General features: G+C 44.3%; 2 protein-coding genes and 1 long non-coding RNA gene across 6 annotated transcripts; 1 reads left to right on the top strand and 2 right to left on the bottom strand.

The window, feature by feature from the left end:
• Nucleotides 1-300: 300 nt before the first annotated feature.
• On the bottom strand, nucleotides 301-6,734 carry tmem125a (transmembrane protein 125a). Of its 3 annotated transcripts, XM_077014838.1 has the most exons (3): nucleotides 6,379-6,734; nucleotides 4,768-4,875; nucleotides 301-1,941 (listed from the first exon to the last, which is right to left on the bottom strand). In XM_077014838.1, the coding sequence occupies exon 3, from the start codon at nucleotides 1,871-1,873 to the stop codon at nucleotides 1,205-1,207; it is 669 nt and encodes a 222-aa protein (XP_076870953.1). In that variant the 5' UTR covers nucleotides 1,874-1,941; nucleotides 4,768-4,875; nucleotides 6,379-6,734; the 3' UTR covers nucleotides 301-1,204. The 3 variants fall into 3 exon arrangements, with proteins under 3 accessions (XP_076870953.1, XP_076870951.1, XP_076870950.1); XM_077014836.1 differs by having other exon boundaries at nucleotides 301-4,875; XM_077014835.1 differs by lacking the exon at nucleotides 4,768-4,875 and having other exon boundaries at nucleotides 6,379-6,731.
• LOC143521683 (uncharacterized) lies at nucleotides 6,564-18,196 on the top strand. Of its 2 annotated transcripts, XR_013132809.1 has the most exons (6): nucleotides 6,564-6,813; nucleotides 7,462-7,531; nucleotides 8,370-9,207; nucleotides 16,813-16,890; nucleotides 17,076-17,382; nucleotides 18,067-18,196. It is a non-coding gene; the product is annotated as an uncharacterized LOC143521683 (long non-coding RNA). The 2 variants fall into 2 exon arrangements; XR_013132810.1 differs by lacking the exon at nucleotides 7,462-7,531.
• cfap144 (cilia and flagella associated protein 144) lies at nucleotides 15,913-18,193 on the bottom strand. Its single transcript, XM_077014839.1, has 4 exons — nucleotides 18,055-18,193; nucleotides 17,705-17,764; nucleotides 16,846-16,949; nucleotides 15,913-16,570 (listed from the first exon to the last, which is right to left on the bottom strand). Exons 1-4 carry the CDS (start codon nucleotides 18,191-18,193, stop codon nucleotides 16,457-16,459), a joined length of 417 nt encoding a protein of 138 aa, XP_076870954.1. The 3' UTR covers nucleotides 15,913-16,456.
• Nucleotides 18,197-26,354: the final 8,158 nt, after the last annotated feature.

Below are 26,354 nucleotides of genomic sequence, written 5' to 3'. Positions count from 1 at the left end.
ACACACACACACACTTTACTGAAAAAGAAACAGAACCAGCTCGTCCCACTTTGTTTTAATTTTTTTTATTCCATGTGCTTTGTAAAGAGAACCATAGCAAAATGAAATTTGTTTTGTCGCATGGCTTTTCTTACTCAAATGTCTCCAAGCTAAACAGGGAGCCAGTGGGCCTCAGCAGTCCTGAATTCATCACACCTCTCGAGCCCTTTGGCTGTGAAGAAGTGTGCTATGCCACTCTCCCGAGTTTGACACTGGCTAAGAGAATCATCATGTGCAAAACAAAAGGTCTGCTCAAACACATAAAACTGTCAACGTGTTTAGCCAAATTCCAAACCTTTGCCATCTGTGCTTTTTTTTTTTACCAGCTCACAGAAATCGAAGCTAGTTCAAAAGTCTAGGGTCATAAATATACTCACACTGCCTCTGTTTGGTCTCCTAATCCTAAAGAAGAGGTATAGAGGACACTTTGGCCTTAACTCTGCCTCAATTGATGGAGAAACCGTTTGCACAGAGTATAAAATCACACACATGCAAACCGACATGGAGGACGCATCCTGTCACACAACCGAAACAGCTCTGACAAGCAAGGTCCACACGGACCCTCCACTTGGCACGAGTCTCTCTCGCTCCCATAAATAAGAGTGTGAAGGTCACACACGATCCACTGTGATGTTCTGGTAAGGCTCATTGATGCAGGAAGGCAGAGGTTGTGTTGTGAGTACTGTATGTTTTACCTAAAAATAATTCATAATTTAAACCCCATCAGTGCCTTTTCATTGATCTTTTTGTTGGATGAAACTTAACAGTAAATCATAGTAAAGACTTGAACCTTATAAGTCCATAATATCACGCTTCATATCACGTTCAACATGACAGCAAGTTCAATACACATCTCATTAGAAATGTCAGAGATGGAGATGAGAAGATACATATAGTAAGTCAGGTGTTTTCCTCCAGGCTTGGAACTTACATATATTCCTCAATCAATCAGAGTCTATTGTGCAAAATGTTAATTAGTGGCTGTGTTTCACAATTGATCCTCTCTTGCAGGCATGTGGTCTAAAGAGAAAAAAAGTCTGGTACAGACCCGTCCATGTGTTACTGCGTGTGTTACTGCGTGTGCCACTGCGTGTACCACTACGTGTGCTTGTGTCCACACTGTTATATAAAGCTCCAGTACATTCTGCCACACGCAGCCACGCGGTCAAATGAGCTGTGCCAGGCTCGATGTGGTTTCTCTCCTCGCCCGCATCTGTCCCGAAACCGTGAAGACCCCCGCCACCCTGTCCCTCAAGCTCGGTTCAGGCCTCGCCCTCTCCGAGAGGAAAACCACGGCCGAATACACGCCCACCGCCAGCACCGTGAACCCCCCACCGGCCAGCAGCGCCACCCCCGATATGAACATGTCGTTCAGAGCCCAGCCCGGTTTGGGCATGTGGTAAGCCAGGGCCACGTCCAGCAACACGGCCCCACACACGAGCAGCGCCAGGCCCGTGACCAGCACCACCAGCACGTCCGACAGGCCGCCGCTCTTCAGAACGTCAATGCGACGCCGGCTGCGAACGCAGTTCATGTCCTGCACGGCGGAGCTTAGGAGCTGCTTCAGGAGCACGGCCAGCGCCAGCAGACACAGGGCGGTACCGGCGCCCAGCCGCCACTCGCTCGACAGGCTGGTGGTGGTGGAGAGGAGACCCACGCCGCCCAGGCCACAGCCCAGGATCAGGGCCACGGACACGCAGTAGCACAGCAGGGATTTACGGGGCTCGCTGAACCACCACAGCTCCACCTGCTCCTCCAGCAAGTCCTGCTGTATGCGGGCCGGGTCGGCTGGCTGGGGACCCCTCGCCGGGGGGAAGTCCTCCAGCTCTGACATGGTGCTCCACACCCAGCTGCTAAAGAAGGTTCTGGAATGCTTCTGATGTCAGTGATGGGGAGAAATACCTGCCACAGAGTAAGGAAAGAGACCTTTGGAAGTCTGACTTAAATTGTAATGTACAAAAGACAGCTTACTAATAATCCCAGGCCTAATGCATTATGGAATTTTTATTCACAGCAAATACAAGCATGAAAGGTTTAATCATTTAAGAAAACACTTATTACACAGTATGCTGGGTCAAACATTCCAAAATGAGAAAGCACCTACAAAACCTCTCATTACTTTTCAATCAAATGCTAATTAAACTCAACCAAGACCGGGCAAAGCAACAAGCAAAAGACGCTGTCACACATCTGGTGTTAAGCTTTCCCAAGGGAAATTCAGACTGTTCTTCTGTAATCCTTCTAAGTCGCTGGCAAGACACAACACCTCTGTTGTGACTTGCTGGTGACTGTGCACTGTGAAAATGCATGTGTTGAGAGAATGCATATGTGTGGAGGGTGTGTGTAGCGTGTAAGAAATTCCCTCCCACTTATACGCTGATGTGTTAATCCCTTTATCGATGGCCTGTCCGTGTAGTCACCGCAGGCCTCAAGGTTGTGGCACCCACAGCTTGTCTTTACAATCCTGTCAGTGGCTTCACCAGAACACACAGCCATGAGCGGACTGCTGTCCTCTGCCGTCTACCCTGAAACGGTGGAGTAGGTACCGGCTGGCGGGGCAGACAGGAAGGGAGAGGGGCTCTCTGGCGCTGCGAGACACTCTCAACACAAAACACTCATGGGTTGTTTTTCCTGTTTGTTGACTCCGGTTGAAATGGCCGCGTGGTTTAGCATGAGCATGTGTGACACTTTGTTAATTAAGTCCCCACAGACTGGAGCCTCTTGTCAGTGTCATGCAGTGCGTTGAAATAGGGCACAGTAAATGGGAGGGGAGGGCAGATATGAAATAAAGCTAAAATCAGGATCGAAGTGGGAACATGGTCCTTAATCAGTAGGACAGGTAACGGTGGAGGTGTGTTAGAAAATAGATGACGCTTCTTTAATGAGAATATCTAGGCACAGAAGCAGGCAGGCCTGATTAGTTGTGTTGCACCAGTGGGTTCTGGGAGAGACGCAGAAGTGCTAATACATTTTCCTCTAGTGACTAGGATGGAAAAACACAGTCATTGCACCACTGGCTTTGGAAACCAATTTGATCTGCTTAGCTTTAGGTTCTCTGATGGTATGTCTTCAGGACATTAACGATAAGAAAATAAATCAGTTTTCTTATGAACATATTGCTGCTTAACTCTTATCAGCCAAAAATCCCTAAAAGGGTTGTTCTTCATTAGGCATCCCATTTCAAAGGAGATTCTCCGAGGCCAGTAGTGCATTCTTTGGCGTTAGATCATGTTCATACACAACACGGGATTAACTGATAACTACAAAGTACTAAAAAGCCAGAAAAGTGGCCTGTAATGTAAACAGCATGGGCCAGTCTGATTCAGAGTGACAAATCACATGTGTTGCAGACAGATGGAACGGCCATGCAGACCTTAGTCCAAACCTTTATGAAGGGGAGTGAGCGTAGTGGAGCAAGCTGGCCCTCTACTGTAAACGCATCAGCAGAAATGCCTCGACTACAGTATGTGTGCATTACTCATTGACAAGACGATGTTTTAACAGTGATGATACAACGATCCTTGCAAATACAATAAGCATAAAAGATGCATGTCAATTAGGAGATGACATATCCAAAACTCTAATCCTATACTAGGACGCTGTCCTGAGCTCCTAGGTGAGTTTGGACCAGGTATCTGGGTTTCTTTGACAATGTCTAACTGCAAGACTCTCTTCACTTCTCTTGCACCACCCTAGCTGCCAGGTGTGTTCCAAACCTGGTGAGGGTGTTGCATCAGACTCTGGACATGTAGTGGGCATTATGCTTTGGTGTCAGAGTCTATACTGCTGTGCAGCGTGGGTCTGAATAGGAAGCATTCATAACGCGTGCTCTTGTCTTGAGTTTGGTCACCACGCAACAGCTGATGCCTTGTTTATCCGCCGCCGGCCTGCCAGACAGTAACAATGAAGGAAGTCTTCTTGGTGTCCTCCTCCTGGGTGAGACCAACTCCTCGCTGCCCTGTAACAGGGGTGGACGTCTGACGGGAGCAGAAGGAGCCGGTGAAAGAGCTTGGCCAGCTCCGTTAACCTTTTGGACAGGCAAGACTTGTCGCATGCTATTAAGAGAACCGATGAGACACTGTACATGCGTCGGATAATACAGACATGACCTATTTAATCGAACCTGAGTAAAGGGAGTAACATTTGTGAGATCTTTGACATTCTGATATGATGCGGGAACTACAGCATGCAGAAATCTGGAAGTTGTCACTTTCCCTATGAGTACGCAGCAATTTTGTCTCCAAAAAAAAATATCACGACGTACCTGAAAACCAAGAACATGATAATTACAGTTTTGAATAATGCAGTACAAGTCTCCCGAGGTAGAGGGACACAGCGATAAGACCGTGCTTCCTCACACTGCCAAAGCTCACCTTAATCCACGGGTTATCAGCCAGCACACGTGGCTCAGGTTACAGTCAGGCGTAACCCCGGGAACAAACCCAGCACAGGGGCTTCACTCACACCTTCGCATGCATTACACAGCCAGACAGGCTGTACGTCTCCCGAGTCCCTCCCTTAATCTCTCCTTCTCTTTCTCTTGTCCGCCCTATCGTTCTTTCTTCGGGCCCACTAACCCTCGCTCACACATTCGAATTGCATTAGCGTTCTCCGGGCCGGCCAGGTTCAGTCTGTTTGGAAATCAAAGCTCCTCCCGTTCCCTCCCCCTTCTCTCCAGTTGCCTGCTCTCCATTTCACACACTCGGCTTTTATTGTCTGCAGCCTCACCTATGTCTGCCGTTGTTTTGCACTCTTTCGCTCCGGGACCCTGCTTTGTCCCACGCACGCTATTATTCTCCCGCCTCTTTTCACCTGGCTGCTGTCTTGCAAAGCAAACTGAAAGAAGAGGTCGAAAACAAACAGGATATCATGAACAATGATAGATTGTTGCCGCCACACTTTGTGCGCACCGTCTCCATGTCCTTCCTGCATGGTCACCCTATCAGTTTGACACGCTCTTCTCCAGATGCCACAGTGAGCATTTTAAACACTGGACTTGCATTCTAGGCCGATTTCTAGGAGATTCTTTGGGGTACTTCAGTCTGAATGCTCGTTCATTTTGTCTGGCTAGGTCTTTAATTCCCTGTAAACTCAGTAGTTTTCAGTGGCTGGCCTCCTGCTATTGAGCCCAGCTGCAATATTTAAGGACTAATTAAATCACCAATTAACATGCGCGTCCGCCCAGCCTCACACTGCTGACGAAAAGAAACCGGCTCAGCCCTCCCCCCACTTCCTGCCTCAGCCCAGCGAGGGTGCAGGTCTTCTCTCCAGGCCAGGAGCACCGAACACAAGGACCAGAACCTGATCCCGAACAGGGCAGCCATCCAGGTTTCCCTCTGTACCATACTCCACCCTGACCTCCATCTGTGTGATAGTCTCCAGCCAGGTTAGACACCTGCACGCCCTCTCACTCACGAGGCAGCTCGGTCTGTGTTTCCGTCGTATGGAAAAACTGTGGCATCACAAAAGCACGGCGTTGCATGTGGTGCGACGATTGTTTGTGCAGAAGTGTTGCCACGAGACATGAAAAGCGTGAGCTCCAGATGAGCTGCCTGTGTGTGACTGAGGGTTCAAGAGCAAACACGTTTTGATGTTTTCATCACTAAACCTTTATTGGTTTTCAAATGCATCTGTCAGAATCTTAGCAGGCCAAATAGGATGTTCACATATGTTAACGTCGTCTTCTGTGCAGCTGAAATCACTGCGTGTGCACTTTGTGTAGTCAGCTTTTTATATTTTTACTTTAAAGCACTTTATATAGCTTGTTTCTATTTCTGATGCAAAAACGTGTTATGTCACTATATTGTCTGTATGTGAAGTAATTGACTGTATACCATGTGTTTTACAATCAATAACGTGGTTTAAAGGTTAAGTTGACATCACGACGTGAACCAAAGTACTGTTGTTGCCTGCTTTTCCAAATAGAAAACAAGCCCTTGTCCAGTATCCACATTCAATGCGTCAGCAGGTACGTGGAGAAAATAAGCCGTTCCGTGCGACTAAATTGTCCCTAACGTACTCGAGCTATACATTATAATAGATAAAGGAAAGAACTTCAAACGAAAACACAAATCAAACGAAACACATTGCTTACCGGACAGGTTAAGCTACCTTCACAAACCATCCCAATGACTTATTATTCCCTCCGAACTTTATTATGGATCACAATTCGTATAAGGATCACAAGCCAGCAAAGTAAAGCTCAGAAACAAAGTTGCATCTTTTTATTTTCTATTATTCTACATGCGTGTTTAATCTTAAGCAGAACTTGTAAGTCAGTTAATGTGATCGTGAGAAGCTCTGAGCCCTTCCCGGTGTGAGGTATCCTTGGGTTCTTACCTGGGATGATGGGCTACATTCTGTCCCGGACAACCGCGCTTCGGTTCGGCTTCACACGCGCCGCTTACCGCCGTCGCTTGGACCCAATAAACGGCGTGACGCCTCTCCGTGTCATCCCAGTTAATAACCCACGGACTCAAATCCACCGCATCCTTCTGCTATCCCGGATGGCGTTGCAGGTGCATGTGCCTGGTTCCTCCCGGACTTCAGCCCGGTTCGGGGGTGTGGTCTGTTCTGGTCGCTCCGCGCAGGTTCGGGCGCGTCAGCACCTCCCGCGGTTCCGCGGGGACTCCGGCGGGGTGACGGGGTAGGGCTCGTGGTTTGAGGGGTAAAGTGATATTTGGAAGGGAGGATGATGACTGTGTTACTTTTCTGCGTTACCTACGTCATTAAACACTAGCAGATTTACCGGATAGCAGATAATAGTCAAGCCAGGTAGGATATATTTCCATAAGTGTGGTTTATTATTACTGGGGGTAATGATAAAATTAATGAGCAATGTTTTGCTCGCTGTCAGAGAAAATCACAAAATATAAACTTAAAATGAACTTCCTCGTTCGTGCATTTGAACTAGAGTACTGTGGCGCCTGGGTGGGACGAGAACACGTCTATGAACGGATACTACTATTTCATCCTGTTATACCTGCTTTTAAACCAACCTGTAATATCAGTAAGGCTTGTACCTTTATATGTTTATAGGGAGTAATGCAGGCAAAGACAGCACTCATTATTTATTTCTTAATTCATTTTAAGAATGTCGTTTTTTTGGAAAGACACTCTTATTAAAACTACGTTTTTCCTACAAACAATAGTTGTGTAATTGATCTCAAAATAGCGACACTCAGTGGCTGGGAAAATGTCAACTAGAACAGAAGTGAAGTAACAATGAAATGTGATTCCCTTCGATATTAATCCCACACACGCACTCACTCACTGGTCGGTCTGCCTGTCTGTCGGACAGATAGACAGACAGACAGACAGACTGTCTTCGTCTTTGTTGTTGTTTTTGTTGGCACACACCACGTATCAGCTACACATGTTCATTCTAGCGTTTAATGGGACAGTCTCTCTGCTGCTGTGCAGGTCGCCTGCATCCTCACTCACCAGAATGTAAAGCCCCTTGCCTCCACACCCCACTAAGCTAACAGGTCAGGTAAGGGTGCTTCTCATTTGCCATATACAGCATATTCCAGGTTTCAACAAAGTTAACCCTTATGCTCACATTCTACACAGTCATAATCTAATAGTCTGTTCAGTGTATATAACAATCTATCCCAGGTCATGTTTCACAAATCGTTTCCATGTCTATGGTTTTCTCTTACCTCTCCAGCCCACACAACCTTTAGATAATTTCTCAAATCATTACTCTCCAATCAGAGTGCCGTTCTCCTACACACAGGGGTAGGGGCGCGCGCGCGCGCACACACACACACACACACACACACACACAGTTAGATGGTCAGGAACACACATTCTCGTTTTCCATATAATGACATCCTCTCAATAAAGTAGGCTGCAATAAACTCTGGGGCTTTAAGGTGGCTACTAAATGTGGCACAAATGTACAGGTTGAGAGAGATGCCTTTTTATTATTGATGTCAGTACAAATTAGGAATGTAGGACATGGGTCAATATTTTATTCCTGGCTCTATCTTAAAATCAAATTATTATTATTTTTTCTACTGGAAGTAATGTTAGAAATAAATTAAACTGAACTCACCCCTTATAGACTCGCCATTCTGTTCATGAGGGGTTACCTGTTCTAATGTTCTACTGACCACTCCATCATTTGGGGATATTGACCACGTCACCCTACTGGGCATAGTGCTGGTGTGCTCAGATGTTGTCTGGTTTTCTGGGCTCCTGGAGCAGCACCATGCACACGAGGGCCTCCACGCTGCACACTTGAACGTGGAGAGGGAGTGGAGAGGTAAAACAAACCGTGTGTGTGTGTGTGTGTGTGTGTGTGTGTGTGTGTGTGTGTGTGACAGACGGTCACATTTCAGAGCTGTCTCTGCAGCGGGCCTGTATCAGTATCTCCCCGTGCATCTCCAAGGCAGTAGTGCTGAGTGTGAGCCTGGTCTTAGACACGGTGGCCTCCTGAGCACTCTTTCCTTTTTTTGTGGAAAGTGTTCAGCTCCTCCACCTACAGGGAAGGAAACGGAGCAGCCATCGATTTCTTTCTTTCTCTCTGTCTCTCTCTCTCTCTCTCTCTCTCTCTCTCTCTCTCTCTCTCTCTCTCTCTCTCTCTCTCTCTCTCTCTCTCTCTCTCTCTCTCCCACCCAGGTTAGTGCTGATCTGTCCCATCTTCCCTGCATTCATTTGTATTCTAATTGCTACGGCTTGATGTGACACACTACATTTTGTAGAAGCCTGTTTTCTGTCAATGTGCAGCCAATACTGGTGCTGCGCTTCTGTCATGGACTAATGCCACATGAGATATGGGTAGACCTAAATATAATGTATGTAGACTGTGCCATTTGTACAGTATCTAAATGTCTCTGAACTATATGCATCACATATTGTTTTTCAGCAGGAATAAGTAATGCTCCAGTTGGCCTTTGATCACATTTCTGCTGAAATTGATCGAGTATTTGTGCTTTTAAATTGTCCTCTCATTGGTTTGCAGGCCATGTGGTCCACCTTGAGTTTGATCGTTTGTCTGGTGCATCTCTATGTGAGGTTTATTCTGCTTTTGCAACTCTTTGATTTTCGGAATCCATCGCAAATTTCCACTTCTTGATTCTTCATGTGATCACTGGATCTCCTGCAAAGCTGCGTTTGGTCAAACCCCTCAGGATATCAGAGTTGAACTTCATAGCAATCGAGGTAGAGTTCACTATTTTCAAACCCTCAATCTAACTAGCTATCGCACACATTTAAGACCATTGTTATTGTGTTTGACACAACACATCATGACCACACTCAAATCAAATCATACTGCATATCTGCTTACACCAGTACGAAACATGAAAAAATCTCCTATTAAAGGCTATTTTATGTCTGCTTTTTTCCCTCTACCAATCCAATTAGGCCCTAGAAATTATGCTGGCCAAGTTTAATCTGATAGGGCATTTGTACTATTTAAAAGACCAAGCAAATTCCTGATTGCAGTAAGGCAGTGCCGCTCAAAGGGAGCAAGTCTGAAGTGAGCAGCACCGTTTGAGCCGCCTCTTACAGCGCGAGTTCTCGTCATGAAAAGTGCGTCCTCTTTCAAGGCAAGATGAAACGCCCGAAGTGTGTGGCATGTCAGTTGCGTTAGAACAACAAGCTTGTGTCGGTCATTATTATTCACCGTGAGCATTGTGCTTGATACTGGGGAGAGAGGCGCGAGATCACAGATGTGCACAGTCAAAGGGGATGCGGGAAGACAGGGAGAGGGAGAAGAGAAATGAAAAGACTCGGGTCCGCTGTGTCCTGTTATCTGTGTGAGCGAGTGAGCGCGAGAGCGGGAGAATATTAAAACGGGCGTGCGAGATGAGTCATGTGGGCGGTGTGTGATTATTCATTAGTTGCAGGCCTGCTGCTGGTCCACTCGTGAGCGACACTTCTCGAGTCACCTTGGCCCGGCCTTGTGTGAAAGCACATGGTCACCCAGTGGATCTGGAGCCAAATCTAGGGCAGGCTCAAGGTTTCTACCTGTAATTACTGAAAAGGGACCACATGTATCTGCCACTGCTAGTATTGCTGTGGATGTAGCAGTTTCAAAGCAGTGCTAACAGTGGTAGATAATACATTTGTGTCTTACTGATTATGCTGCCCCCCATTCTAAATTGCATCTTGTCCTAAACGGTCTCCTCTCTCTTTTGAGGTCTTTCTGCAGGGATTTGAGTGCCTGCAGTTTCTGCTGTGCTATGCCCTGCCCTCCATGTTCCTGTCATCAGTTTTCTTCTGTGGGCTACTGACCTATACAAAGAGAGGGAGAGACAATAAATATGACCGACTTCATTAACTTTTACTTTGAAGTGTTTGGAGTGATAAATCACCTACAGCTATGCAAGAGTCCTGCTGCGTGGAGATTCAAACATCAGATGGGTTTATACTAAATCTGGCATTTTGATAGGCTATAATCATAATGCAGGGTACTTCAGGTGCATAAGTATCCAAAAGCGAAGTCTGTTTATGCGTACATGCGTGCATTATTTAATAACTGGCAAATAGTTAAATGGATTATATGGGGCATTTGCGAAGCCATTCAAGTCCCCTTCAAAGTCAGATAAGCAGTGTCTTACCTTCTTTCCTGACGCGTATGTCCCCTTCAGTCTGGTCTCTCACTCCTGCTTCAGCCATCTCTCATAGCTCAGACCTGGCGCGTGCATCTCACCGTCCGTATCCTCCGCTATCTGTGTCTTCATCTCCTCAAACTGCCTGGGTGTGAGACTACTCCTGATAGTGTGTGTGTGTGTGTGTGTGTGTGTGTGTGTGTGTGAGGGAGATAAAGAGAAATGGAGGAGGGGGGGTGGTTGGTGGTATAGGTGCCTACGTGGCTCTGAAGAGTACTGGCTAGTCCATTAACTGCATGCATCCCAAAGGGAGGGAGGGAGGGACAAAGCAGAGGGAACACAAAGAAGAAAAGCCAGCTTGTCGGGCACAGGAAAAGGAAAATGTCGCCAAGGTGATAAAAAGATAAAGAACGAACCTGTTTAACACCAGAAAACACACAGAGGCAAGATGGAATGATTCAAAATAGAAGAGGGAGGCACACAGGAAAACACAATGGTCAATCCGTCTTGACGGCTCAAACGAAAAACTTAACTCTGAGTTCCCCAGAATCATCCCGCTTCATCCAAACGTGGCCTCCTCCATTAAAGGTCGCGCTGCTGCCAGGTTGGCCCAAAAAGATGACTTCAGCAGGGGCGGGCGAGTGGAATAATAAGGTGATTATGTGTAGCTCTTCATCACTCAGTCTCTCCTGCTGTTTCAGACTGATGGACCCGACGTTGCGTTTCTTTCACGGCAGTGGCGGTGTCCTCGGCCTTACGCCAGCGTTCCCTTGATTAATCTGTCTCCTCTCTTCCAATCAGTGTCACAGCGGGAGAGACTGGCCGTGTGCTTTAGGCCCACTGCCTTCATGCCCTGATTTGGGCTGCTTCATGAGACCGGCCTCCCCCGCATGAAGACCCACGCATGCACACAGACCCTGTCTGTGGATGCTGCGCACTGTAAGCCATTAGCCATAGTTCTAGAAACACACGCGCACTGAACCAACACCAGCGCCAGACCCATCTCCTGTAACAGGGCGTGAGCTCCTCAGGGTGGTCCCTCATCTCCACGCCCCGGGACACCTTCTCATACTCCACCTGCACCTGGCGGCCCTGGGACTGGTGCTCCTCCTAACGCCGGTACCTCCGTCACCAGCCGCTTCGCCCATGCCGGGGGGCAGGCGGGGAAACGTGTGAGAGGTGGGGAGTTCTGCACTGTCCCTGCGCTGGGACTGACCCGGGCGCTCAAGTGGCTTCTGAATGAAGAAGCTGCAGTTTTGCGTTTCCTCAAATCTCAGTTGAGAGGACATAAATGAAACGTGTCTCTGGTGAAATTCTGCAAATTTGCCAAACTGTTTGTGTGTGTTGATTCTTCTCATCTAGTCTCGCCCAAATCGTGTAGCTTACTAGCGGAACCACCACATTTACACTTCTACGCCTTCAGGACCTGATGGTGTGGAAATAGATGGAGGGGCACTGCTTAACACCTTCTGAATTATGTATTTGTACTACACAAAAAAACAATGATTTACAAAGGATGAAGAGTCATACACGTATCTAACTGACCAGAAAATGTTGGAGTGTTCTGTTTGAAGACTCTGAAAGTTTGAACCGCCATTACCTTCTGGTTTTCACTCTTTACTTCCTCCACCTTGGTTTTCAGCTCCACAATGGCATCCTGATAATAGTTGGCAATGAATGAACCAAGATTCAGCCACAGCCCAAGAGGCAGTTCCTGCGTTTATAGGCATACATTTACACTCATCCTTTTACTGTCATTCTTTTATAGTCATTCTTTTTCCACCAGGTCGGACTTGACGATGAGAATCTCATCGTTGTAACAGATGTCTTCATGTTTTTTTATCATTCTTCCTTCCTCATCTGAGATCTTTCGTGTGAGCAGACGTTCGTGCTCAGACACTGTCAGCAAATTCTGGACATCAACATGTATAGCCATCTAAGGACAGAGAGACAATAGCTTTTTTATTGGTTTAATAGTTCAATATCTCAGGTGAACAAGAAATTCCTCTCATTCCTCTGGTTGAGGAAGTGCAATGCAGACAAATGTGCACGCATTTGAAATGGCGTGTCTGCACGTTTGTGCGTGTGATGGTGCACTTTGGAAGGTCTATGGAGTGATTGACAGTGGAATAAGCTGACTTTTACACAAAAAATATCTGGTGGAGCAAAATAAATGTTTTCCATATCACCGTTTGGCAGCGTAATAGCTGCTTTGTCTGTCACAGTGACTGATCAGATTTAAGCCCTTGCTCACAGCATTTACAGTGAAGGCACTTGCAATGGTCTATCACAGAGCTCTCCAGCAGGTGTAGTCCAGCAGGTGTAGTTCAGGGAGGCATTTGATTGACTGCTCACTGATTGTTTTTTGTTTTCATAGTCTGCAGAAGAAGCCAATCAGGACCAAGAACACTGCCCTCCGCTCCGCGGGGGAAGAGGTATACGGGTGGCGAATATTTGTCAGCTTTTATGTTTAGCTGCTGTTTGTTCCAGACTTATTGGTATCGCTTGATTGAAATGTGACCTTCAGGGTCCCGGTTTTCCAGGCCAGTGCTCCTGCTCTGATGGCCCAATCTATTCTGAATGTGCAGAGAAGCTGCACTCAAAGTGCTTTTGGGGAGGATTCAATATTGTGATTAGTGCTTAAGTCTTAAAAACTCAAGCCAGTGGTGTCAAGGACTTTTGCTTATATTGACCCGGCAATCGGATTTGGTCTTACCGCGGAGGAGCAAATGGAACAAGGACACCATCAGGTGTGCCTCTCCTGTCCCCGTAGTCAAGACGGTCCTGGAGGCGGGAGAGAGAGACTGTAGTCCCAGCCTGGACACATGACCTCAGCCTAGCCAGGCACCAACCCTACATGCACACAGCACTACGCATTACACCTTCATGAGTTGGCCAGTTTATTTTACTATACAGATGCTTCATCTCTATTTTACTGTGCAGTTATATGGAACGTTTGACTCGTTCACCTATAAAACATTTTCTTTTGCTTCATGTTCCATGAATGCTATCGTGGTGTGACCTTGCTCTCACCTTTTGTGACCCTCATGGTTGAGGAAAGTTCTCAAAGCTGATGGTTGAGTAGATCTGTATAACATTTCAACTGACTGCAAATATGTCACACACACTATGTTATGAGCAACTAATGTTTTTAACCAACAAATATTTTAATACAGACTGCAACAATGTGGGGTCAATGGGAAAATTAGCCTCTGTCAAATCTGATCAGGCCTGCAGATCAACACACTGCTCAATTCACAACACACACACACACACACACACACACACACACACACACACACACACACACACACACACGTGGGAAAACGGTTTGATTTTTGTCTTCAAATGTTTTATGCAGTTTCACAGTCACATTGCAGTTTGAACAAATGTCAGCCTTGCCTGTTAATGCTGTTTATCATAAATGAATATTTTCAATGCATGAATAATAATTCACATCAGTCATCACAGAGCAGTTAAAATATATGGCCAATAATACAGTGAATCAGCATCAGGCGGAGGAATGCTCAACAGTTCTGCTAGTCTCTTGTTTTTGCCTTAGCGACTGGACCAACCTCTCTACAGATCTACACATTCTTTCAACTCTTTGAAGCCTCTTGTTGCCATTGATGAGCAGATTCATGAGCTACAGCTTCTCAGAGAGCCAAACCAGCAGAAACCAGCAGAAAGAGGGTTGAAGTATAGATGAAAATGCTGTAGACCCCCACAGGGAGCTCCTCCCACAGCTTCTGTGTCCTGATTCATAACAATAGACAAATTATACCGAATTTAGGTTTTGAGGGGTTGATGACCATACCAATTATGTTTTGTCACATGACTGTACACGTGGATTGTGCTGATTCTCTTGTCTGCTTGTCATGGCAATGGATAATTCCCCCAGTCTCTCAGATAAGCACCTGCAGAGCAGGGTGAATGTCGGGAAGCTGAGGTAACTGAGGTGGGTCCTACTTCTCATCATCCTCTGCCACACTAAATGATCACTCACGACAGTGATGCATTAGCAACATTTTCTTGTTAATGCAAGAACAAATGGTGCCATTAAAATCCATGCCACCCCCTTCATAAATCCCAGCACCCAGTGAGATGCCCTGAGCTCAGTGACGGTCTGATATTTCTCCAGTGCTGGTCTACCTTTCCTGGTGTGGCCTGCTGCTCTCGGCTGTCATCCGCACGTTCCACCACAGTCCGTCTGACGGGCACAAAAGCAGCCGCCCGGATTCAAGATCTCGCTCCCACAGATCTGTGCATTGTCCCATTGTTCAAGCTTTTCCAGACAGGTGTCACTCACGTTTCCCAGGTATGAGGAGTCATTCACATTTCACATTTACCAGGTGTGATGTGGGATAGACACTAGGCATGAAACACCTTTGACAGCAAATCCTTTTGCTGCTAGCACATGCCCAGGAACCAAATATTATTCTTTTCACCCATTTTCTTTTAAGACAGTATGGCACCCTGATACCTAGCTTGCCTTACTTGAGCAATAGTGTTTGGCAACTGCTCTTCATGGTGGCCAACATCCTGGTTCTCCAACATCCAGTAGAACAGGGTCCAGTCTGGGACTCCTGACAGCTCAATCAACTGGTTGGAGTCGAATGTGAAAGCCATGGAGACGAACACCTGGGCATCTCCACTCAGCACCTTCCTATTCTGATTCTGCTTGTGGAGAAGGTTGAGGAAGTGCATGATGGTCTTTCCTCCGTGTTCAGAGTGATTTGAGTGTATGGCAAAGCCTGGAGATGCGGAAAGCCTCCACATCTATGAAGATGCCACAATTTCTGCAGGGTTAGTTAATGGTCTGGTAATGGTAGCAGTCATGGTTGGCCACCATTCTGGGGGCCAGAGCTGTAGTGAAACTGCAGTGTAGCTGACAGTGATCCACTGATCAGCTCTCTACAAGTGGGCACAAATGCTACAGATGACTGATCCGTATTAGGAGAGATATGGGGAAAGAAAAGCTTTTAGAAAAGGTTTTTGAACACAGCACATTGAAATTCCAAATTGAAATCTTTAAGTGCTTATTGAGCTGCTAGCTGTGAAATCGTATTTTGTCTCGATTTGAAATCAATTCATTTTTACGTTTTCTGCCTGGCATAATGCCTTATAATTAATCTAAATAATGACCTCTTAAGCTCTCTTTGACACTGGTGGACCCTTCTCACAGACTTTGCAATTTGTGTTGTAAAGGATAAGAAAAATTAATACTAAAGATAGAAACACATTGCCTAAAAACAGTTTCAATCAATAATCACCATTTTTATACTCTTTATAAAACTGGAATTCCATGACCTAAAAAGAGTGAGAGAATAAAATAGAAAAACAATCCAAATTACACAGGCCATACAGGACTATACTCTGAAAAGAAAATATTCTGTAAAAAGTAATTACTTCATTTAATAGATTTACAGAACGTTACATGAAACCATAAATTTTACATTAATGGTACTTCATGCATCTTTGGTACCACACACTGTAAATGTGCATAAGAATTCCTCAACATTTGTTGGCATATCCTAATAATAATACATGTAGTGTTATTCCAATTTGACCTGATTTCTCAAACAAAATGATCACTGTTAAACAGTTAATGTAACAAGGCAGTTACAGCCTGAACTCAGTCTAACTCTAAGTCTAAGTTTTTTTTTTTTTTTTTTTCAAAAATATTCCACAAAAGTAGTTTGTCATTCATGCCTGGAAAACTGCATGATTCCACATCGGCTTAATCATATGGTAATTTGGTTTAATAATAGACCGACAAGTTCTTCTTTCTAAGCGCTCCATGTTGGAGGACTCTAGGGAGGAACAGCTCCAGAACAGATGCAATCCTGTGGCTTTCACCCAAGATTCTCCGTCTGCTCCTTCAGACGCCAGGCAGCATCCATGTATTTGGTGATTTCCGAATTCTGGCGTGGAAAGTTCAGTCTTCTGTCTGTGCGATCTGAAACGATCTGAAATGTAAAAACATTGCTAGATCACTATCATGAAGAAGAACGATCGCACATTTATCTGGGATCAATCTGTGTAGTGAAAGACACTGTTGGGAATGACCTCATATTGTTATTTACATAATAATGAAATAGGATGTTACCTGTATTATCCATCTGCTGGTGGTGACAACTATTTTTATTCAAGATGTCTTTCTATTCATGGAACTACATGGGCATCAAACTCAGCTCGGTTGTATTTACAGTCTTATTTCTAGATGACACTCCCAGAACCCTACCAGAGGGGTGGAGATCCAGCCAATTTCCTGGGCCTCAGTCATGGGGTGAGTGTACTTCTTTGTTGGTTCTAAATTGGCGCTGTGAATGGCCTTTAGGAAACCAGCTGGCAAGGAAAAAAATGAATTACCCAAAATATCATAGAAAAATTAACTGAGGAAAGTAACATATAAATTATCTCAAGGAAATTAACTTTTCAGAATTTTAATGCGCTTTCTTGTTTCTATTTAAGAAGCCCATTGTCCTGCATGGCTGGGTGGTGTGCCTCTGGGTTCTCTGTGGTCTAAGGAATCAACACAGTAATATTTAGAGAATTCCAAATATCATGATGCAAGAGCCGTGGCAGAGGTGTAACTTTGGCCACAACCAGCAGATCACAGGTCCCAGTGCTGTCATGGTCCATGACAGAAATAAGGCAGGTCTAAAATTACTCCCCTCTGTCGTTCTATCTCTGTGCTAGATAAGCAGCAATGAGAAGATAATGCAACGGAAGCCGTGGACGTGCGGAGAGATACGTTTAGAGAGTGCTTGATTCTGAGGTAGATCCTTTTGGTGATTTTTTTTCTCATAAAGCTCTTTTCATGAAGGATCAACAAATAACGCTCCTACTCAAACAATCAGAATATCGCCCAAACAAGTCTCCAATCTCAGATTTTGTTTTTGTTCAGAGTATGAACTGTGGTGGTTACCAAATATATGAATCTTAAAAAAAAACATCAACAACATCATCAACAACAACAACTACAAATAAAAAAAACATCTAAAAGAAATTCATTGCATTGACTATCTTAAATTCTGTAACTTGCAGCAAATTACATCATAAAAAAAAAAATTAAGTGTAAATTTCCTTAAAACACTTACGGTCCTCCTCGACCTCCTCATGCATTTTCCATGACATGGGTTTATCAGTCAAAAGATGCACTGAAAGATTAATGAAGCATTATTACTGTCACTATTGATTCACATTCTATGTTGCAAGCGGTGATTGACTTCTAAACACCAGCCGCTCAGTCAGACCCACACAGCTACTGACTTCACCTGCATCTGGGCTCTTATCAAATCCATCACTGCAGAATACACTTGACTGATGTGTATGTCTAATGGCTTAACAATTGTTTGCAAATCTAGTCTGTGGTGCTAGCAAAACCTGTCCGTGCTATACTATACCAATATACTTTCCTATATTATACACAATTCTAAACTATACTCACTCTTCTTCAAAGGGTTGACGCTGAACTGGGTGTACAGTTTCTGACTCCTCCGCTCCTTCATTATTGTCTCCACATGAATTGCATTTTGTTGAACTATATCCACGGGGTCCTTTTCTTTGGTTTTACCTGAGGCTGCCATCCTTGCTGATATGTTTGTGGCAATAAAAGGGAGAAGGAAATATATCTGAAACAGCTGAGCCAGCTCGCGCAGCCTTGCATCGGAGCAAACACCTGCAGCGTTCACCTAAAGTTACATTTGTTACTTCCGCGCGCTCTTTCGTTGCCCGGCAACGATGAACAGATTTCGGTTTGTGTTCTATTCTTGCCTTGGCCACACGAGGGCGTACGAAGCTCATTTTTCAAACTCGAGCTTTCGGTGAAAGACGAGAAAGAAGTGCTTTTCCTTTGTTGTCTGTGTAAATTGGAGTAATAGCTTTTCACAATCTTGAGTTTTTTTTAAGGTTTTTTATATAAATAGTTTTTTTCATCAAGTGCATAAATGATAATTAAAAAAACCCCAAATGATTCCACGTATTGGCTGCAAGTTATTCCACCTATTATTCCTCATTCTGCCTCTCCCAAGAAGTTATTTGGTTGCCTTGAGATCCCAAGAGCTATTATAGCAGACTGGGTAGTGTTTCATCTGCTTGTGAATGAAAAGCTTTTCTTCCTCTGGGCAGCTAATAGATGAATATTTCCCAAATCACGCATGTCCTCACAGAGCAGATGTCTGTAAAGTCAGACTTGTTTCCTGTCCAGTGGTCTTCAGGCAGCATTCATGTTGGTGATTTGACGCACCATGCCACATCACTGGGGAAGGCTGGAAGAGATCTAGAGGCAGCTAGATGCCGGAGTGAGGACGTTTTTTGGGGGTGGGGGCATTCTCCAGGAGGCTGTGTTACGAAGTGCAGAAGGATTCAAGAAAGTGGCACACAGAGCAATAGAAAACCTCACTGTGAAAACCAGTATGCAACAGATCTCAGAACTGTACCACAGACTAGAAATTAAATCCACGACAATGAACATGGCTTAGTGATACTGAAGACTATGTGTCCCAGGAAGCATAATTCTTTATGCTTGTATCTTCAGAAGTTGATCAGTGTCTGCATGTGTTTGAGTTGGGTTGTTCTGCCTTTGCACATCAATGTATTCTCAAAGAGTTGAATTCACCAGTAACTGTTTCCTGGTCAAATCTGAACCTGTTTTTCAGGTTCCAGAGTGAAGATTCAAATTAAAAATAGCTTACTAATAAGACATAATAAGATATAATTTGTTTAATTTGCTTTCAGCAGAAACATACTTGTTCAAATGGGAACAAATTAGTCTTTGTTAATTCCTAATGCACTGTAACATGCCATCAATTACAAATTAAGGGCACACTTTAGTGTTACAATTTTCCAAAGCTTTAAGTTGTTCCCTCACTGAAACATCTGTTAAAATATTTAAATGTGTTTCTTTAATACTTTACATGTGGTTGTGAAATAAATCTGAATAAGGAGCTTAATGAAATTCTTTTTTTCTCATTAGATTAATCATTGTAACCTGAATTTGAAAATCCTACATAAAGGCTAATATATGAAGTACCATGGTAATGAAAAAAATTTCTCATAAACTGGAGTTGGTCTCATATTTTGTAGATTACTGATTAAATGCCTGTTTAATTATTGAATTATCAATATTTCTAAATTTATATATGTTTGATTTATATTTGGTCATGTTTATACAAACTTACTGTGTCATAATTTTAATTTTATTTTAAACAATTAATGGCTGTAAATATAGACAGGACAAGATGTCAAATATCCTGTGCCAAACCATCAGAGCCTCGCGTAGGGCCCCGCCCACTCTCTTCATATTCAAAACCACATCATCACAACTGGTCATCTGTTAAGCTCCTTCCTTCATATTCAAAACCACATCATCACAACTGGTCCTCTGTTAAGCTCCTCCCTTCATATTCAAAACCACATCATCACAACTGGTCCTCTGTTAAGCTCTGTTCATATTCAAAACCACATCATCACAGGCTCTTCACAAGGATCATCAGGTAGGCTCCACCCCTTCGTTGTGTTGCTAAATTAAGGGCCACGATGCCTCCAGAAAGCTCATCAGCAAGGTCTGGTGTCTGAGCCCCACCCTTCCTCCAAGCTTAAATTTGCATATGTAAATAAGGTTAACTATTGCAAATATTTACATTCATATAATCCCTATGAGTACTGAGACTGTTTAGCAAGTAGCAAATAATTAGCTATTTGGACACGGAAGCTCCAGAGTGTCTGTGTCGAGCAGTCATCCCTCTGTGCTCAGATACAAACACACACCACTGACTGGCCTATTGTCTCTGCAAACATGATGATTCGCATCACATACATACATGGGCTGTGTATCTATGTGTGTGAGAGTGATGTGTTTGTGCACGCGTGTCTGCGTGTGTGTGTTTGTGTGCATGTGTGCTTGTACTTATGTTAAGAAAAAAAAATACCCCTGTTATCAAACAGACAGCGTTTGCCCACTTTGAGGGTAATTCTACCTTTGTGCCATTCCCCCAAACACGGGGGATGAGGAGCGGCTAAAAAATGCTTATCTGAGAGATAAACCTCGGTGGCACACCGATGCAGCAGATAGTAGTGAACGTGCTCGCCGTGCCCTGGCCAACACTGACGCCACCTATTCATGGGAAAGCAGCTTGGAGGAAGGGACTCAACACACACTCCAGCCTGGAGCACCGGCAGATTTATCAGCACACTCGACCCCTTATCCATAATGAGCAAGGCACAGTAACTCGTGCTATAGCGCCCCAGAGATAGAGCAGTGTAGTGAGGATATCACGCCGGTGCTCCATCACGCTCCGTCTAGCCTGCGTCTCTGTGTTTTGTCTTTGTGCTGATGCTGGGTGTTCTCAGCAGCCTCGGAGACTACGGCACAGAAGACGGCTGCTGCTTGCTTTGACTTTGTTCCCATGTGGCCTATTAACGAGTCTGAGCAACATGTAGACTAATCACTGTGGGTGTTTTATGGATTCATCCCATGATGGCTTCCCTAATTAGTCCACTTACAAGTAAAAAAAAAATGTGGATTTTCAGTTAGGATTGTGTCAAATAGAAGAATTTATTCTGTCTACATATTTATACTCAACATTTGTCTGTTACTGCCTGTATTATGAATCCTTATTAAAAATCCACTACCACAGAACAGATCACAGAGGTGGAGGGCAGTGTCCATCTCACCCAGCTCAGTGCATCCACACTCCCTCTGAGCTCGGAAGGCAACGTGGGCCTAATTTATCCTCGTCGAATCCCTGCACACTTGTCTTCATTATGTTTCTGATTGAGCGACCGTAGAGATGATGATCTCGCTAGCGCGGTAGCGAGGATCATTAGCAAAATGTGGGCGTGGCCAATGAAACGTGGTGCCCTTATAGACCCGCCTGGGCCACCGATCTGCCCCGGCTGCTGATACCACGCTGCTGAAGCTGCCAGAACATTCCTCCTCTCCGCGTTTCTCGTCTTTCTCTCTGACATGCCCATGAGCACTGAACGCATTCCTGCACTACAATTACACGTATCATTTTTTTCCCACAATCATGTCATCTTGCTCACTTATTGTCATGTGAGAATGATCTTACAGTTTTACAATCTACGAGTGTAATTTCACTTAACAAGCTGACCACCCAATGCTGTTCTTTAAAGCCAGGGCGCCTCACCCTCAGGTCTAACAAGCCCTTTTAACTGTGCTTGTGACGTGCCTTCATGTCCCTGAAGCAACACATTAGTCAGTGAGACACTGGGACATTGGAAGTATTGTTATTGTCCTATAAGAGGTTTCATTTTCAATAAATGTGAGTTCTGAGGCATGTCAAACCATTAATTTGTTTAGTGGGGTATTAGCCAAATGAATTCACATTCGACACAGGCCACCTAAGGCAAACTGCAGGCGATTCTCATTTTATGCACTCCATTGCCGTGGTTGTTAACCTGAGAACTATATTGATGCAACATGAGGCAATCTCTTTTTACTTGTTTCAAATCACTTTTATGTGTAGATTTCTATCAGACTGTTATCACTCTGAGGTGCCAAGAGAAAGTTTTGCCCAGATATCAAATGCCTTTCTTTTGTGTTCTCTTTCATTTCCTTGTGTTCACATGAGACACGCCCTCCATTAGTGGAAGTGCTTGTGTTAAACAATGTATAGATGGTACTGGGCACACCCAAATATTCTACGCAAGAAATGAGATCTTGCTCGGAGGACAGCACTGCTAACTTTTAGTAATTGCTGCTGCCTTACATAAGCCGTATGAAGGAATCTTTATGTTGTAGATGCTGCAGTAACATCACCAGTCATAGCTGGTGAAAAAAAACTTTCAAATTAATATCTGAATAAACAAAATGACATAAAATACAAGCTGCATTAATGTCATGCACTGCTGTTGTTACACCAACATTAAAGCATAAATGTCACAGAAGGTATTCAAGAGATACGTTTGTAAAATGATCATTTTGGGTTATTAGTTTGACATTTGTGAAAGCATGCTGCCGCCCTTTCATTGGCTAGTTTTGGCACTCATCTCCATGGAAGAGCGTTTATCTGATTGGCTTAAAACACCGTCTACACCTTACAGACCTATCCAGTGTCTGCTCTTTGTGTATCTCTTCATCACACTGCCATCAACTAAACACTAAAACAACAGACGTCTTGACGCAAAATCAAAAACTAGTGCGAGAGGTGGTATCTCGCAAACAACCTTTTCTTCTTTTTCTTGGCCCAAGACCTGAACAAGTGTCGCTATAGTAGCGGCGGCCTTTGTGCTGAAGTGGAATCTGGAACGGGAGAGAATGGGTTCAGCACTCATGTCACATTCCTCCGCAAAGTGGCTTTGTTTGGGAAGGAGCACCAGCCACAGTGGGAGACGGTGTGGAATGCAGGGTGAACGAGAAGCACCCTTGACAGGTGAGAGAGACGATACTGGGGGTGAGAGTCACTGAGAGAGGACAGGGGGCTCCATCTGCCGGCACCCCCCCCCCCCCCCCCATAGATGCCCTGCTCTGCTCTCCTGCAGGCCAGTTCCAGAGTTCATTCATTAAAGCTGCTTATCTGATAGCTCCATCTTCCTGACTTTTTTATAAGGTGGTAAATGTCACTGGACACTACAGGTACTGCAGCTAACACTGCAATGCTCACCCGTTTGGTCCTTTCACCCAGAATGATGTTAATTATTCATCAATCTCTACCTGATCAGATTTTCACTTGCTTTACATTTGTCTTTTATATGACATATAAAAGACTTTAAAAGAGTATATGACTTTAGGTATTGTATAGGAATATTGATATCACACTGGCGCAAGGGTTCTTCAGGCATTTGTCAAATGAAAACAACGGCCATTGTTATTTCGGATTTCAACATCAGGGCTGAGACAGACGTGAATTTAAATCTTTTAAAAGTTCTTTCCTGTGTGATTATAAGCTGGCCACATTAAGAAAACAGCCTCGTTTCTTTCAAATTGTGGCTGAGAAAATAAGCAGGCAGACCCTCCCTGACCAGTTGATGAGCCAGCTTAATGTCACATCTGTCCTCAGCTACCACTTACGCTCAACGACAAAAGAGGGATCGCATTACCTGTGAGAAGCTCGGCCGTGTTTGCAGACTATCGTTTGGGACGTGGGCTTGCTAGGGCCTTGTTCCAGGAGCCAGGCGGACAGGGCCCTGGCTTTGGGCGTGTTGTGAACATGAAGGAAAAGATGACTCCTCAACTCAGCGGTCTGCAGAATACTAGAACATTTCAGTTTATTGGTTTTACTCCACAACTAGACAGCCATTTGACATTGTATTAATCTTTTTTTTTTCACAGTGTAATTTTCAGCTTCATATTTTGCTAAGGTTACTAAGTCAACTTGTTTGAAACCTGTATGGACAGAGAAGATGGTATTAGTTGAATGCGTTTATGATGTACATAAATTGACAGTAGCATATGAGAAACTGCAGCTGAATGTTGAAATGGTGGTCACGAGACTGAGAGTTATGGGCTCATTAAGTTCATAGAGACTCAAAGATGGTCCATTAAACCTTTACTATGAGCTGTTCACCTCACAGGTCCTGAATGGCATAGCTAAACACAGCTTGTCCATCAAACTCCTTTAGATAAAAAAGTGTCTCTTTTCTCTTCATCATAAGTTCTAAGGAGAGGAAGGAATGTCCTCCCTGTCTATCCTGCCCTGCAGTTTGTGTAGCTTCATCCATCAATCAGCTTCCAGAGTGAACTCCAATTGACTGATGGGGCTGATCTCAAAGCTGGAAAAATAGGTCGTCTTTCTCTTAGCTGTCAGTCGTATTTGACCTGTTGGGTTTTACAGGGAAGCCCAATGATCACATGACACTTTGTACTCACTTTTTAACATGTCTTGTGATGTCAGAGCCACTGAGCACACAAGGCAAGGCTTCTTAGGGTGAAACTCCACCCAAGGTCATTTTGTTGATGTCGGAAAAAAGCAGTCGGATAACGTGTAGCACATCTGTGAAGCTTTGTCACACACACATGTAACTTCGGGTTCTTCTGTCAGATCCTGGTGAAAATCTGCTAATATGAGGGAAATGGGTTCTACACGATCACAAGCTATGTAGACGGATGCAAAAGCACTCAAGAGTCAGTGTTGAGTGGTATGAATGAATATGCACTTACATCAAATTTTTCTAGAAAAAACTACTAGATAAAATCTCTACTACTTGTCAAGAACAACTAATATGTCTGAATCTGTGTACCGCCTATGTAAATATGGTGAGATCTTCATTTATTAATGCCCAGCAAAAAATGTGAACTATCTCTCAACATCTTCCTCACTCATTCCCATGACCTGCCCCGTTCTAGTGAAGACTCATACATGTCCAAGCGTGAGAGACATGATGCACGTGTCAGTTAAGGTTCCAGCGGTGCACACTGTTATTGTTCAAGCTCTTAGAAGGAGGTGAGAGACACACAGCTAGACAGATGCACACTGGGCTGGCGACTCCACACAGGCAGATAAGCACACACAGTCTCCTCTCCTCCCCCTTATCCAGTGGTGCAGCAGCAGCGTCTGTCGGAGGGAGTGATGCCAATCACGGGCTTGTCACTCCTTCAGAGTGGAGACAGTGATCGGGTTACGTCGTCTGAGGGCCCCCTCTTAGAGTAACACTTAGCTTAAGAGTCCCTCCTTTGTTCTGACACGCATTCTCCCCACTAACTGCACACCTTAGGGTGGCCATCGTTGGCCTGCTTGACTTGGGGTGTACCAGAGTTTCTCATGTCACTGCGAGTTTCGGTGTTAAGGAGACTTGATTGACAGGAGCAAATTTGAACCTGGTTGTAGATTAAACATGATCTGAATAAGTATTCCACAGCCAAAACTTCTTTTTTTAGTAATCACCTTTCGGTTTATTCTGCGAGATCCAAATATGTCTCCAAAATAAGGACTCGCGTTTGAAGAGTCAACATCAGGGTACCTCTGGTCTTCAGGGAAATACAAATGGTGAATTTCCTACAACCCTCAACAGCTACAGGTCCAGAGGAAAGACAAACACAAGCTAAGGAGCTGCTTATTATTTGCAGGGCCGGTAAACATGCCGTTCTGTCACTAATCCACTCTTACAACATGGCAAACTTCTTAAGCAGTTTGTGAAGAGGATATGACGTTTTGGAACTATTTACACACAACTTCTTTCTGGAGGTTCTTTGTATTTTGAAAAATTATTTACACACACTGCTAAAAAACCCAAAGCCTTCTGAATGTGGTGGTTTAAGGTGTCACACTATGCAACATGTACATAGTGACATAAACCCAGCTTGAAAGGCTTGTGAGATCAAGAATCTTGGGCATGTCTTAATATTTTGCCATTTAGCCTTTTAATGAAATACACCCAGAAGTTGTGGTGAAAAGATGAGGTGAAATATGAGACTATCCAACTATTGCAGCTACTAATAAGGCTTGGTTATATTACTTTTATAAAGCACATTCCAGTTTTGTGAACAATGTAGGTGCTGCCTTACACTGCTTCATTGCAAACCTGCTCTTGCAATCAAATATCTGCCCTTGACCATACAAATGAACATTTGTGTATGTGTGAGAGAGAAAGACAGACACAGAGACATATTTTATTTGATAAAATCATAAAAGTTCCTAATAACGGCTTATGTCAAACTATTCAGTTTAAAGCCAGTCAATAACTATAACGTAGAAATCACATTAATATGTTTAAATTCTGCTATGTGAGAATATGAGTTCACAAAGAATCTTGAAGGAGTTCTTCTGAGTCATTCACATTCACATG

The sequence above is a fragment of the Brachyhypopomus gauderio genome, chromosome 8 (assembly GCF_052324685.1).
Source record: "Brachyhypopomus gauderio isolate BG-103 chromosome 8, BGAUD_0.2, whole genome shotgun sequence".
Lineage (NCBI taxonomy): Eukaryota > Metazoa > Chordata > Actinopteri > Gymnotiformes > Hypopomidae > Brachyhypopomus > Brachyhypopomus gauderio.
The sequence above is the reverse complement of the archived record's forward strand: the minus strand, read 5'-3'. Positions and strand labels throughout refer to the sequence as shown.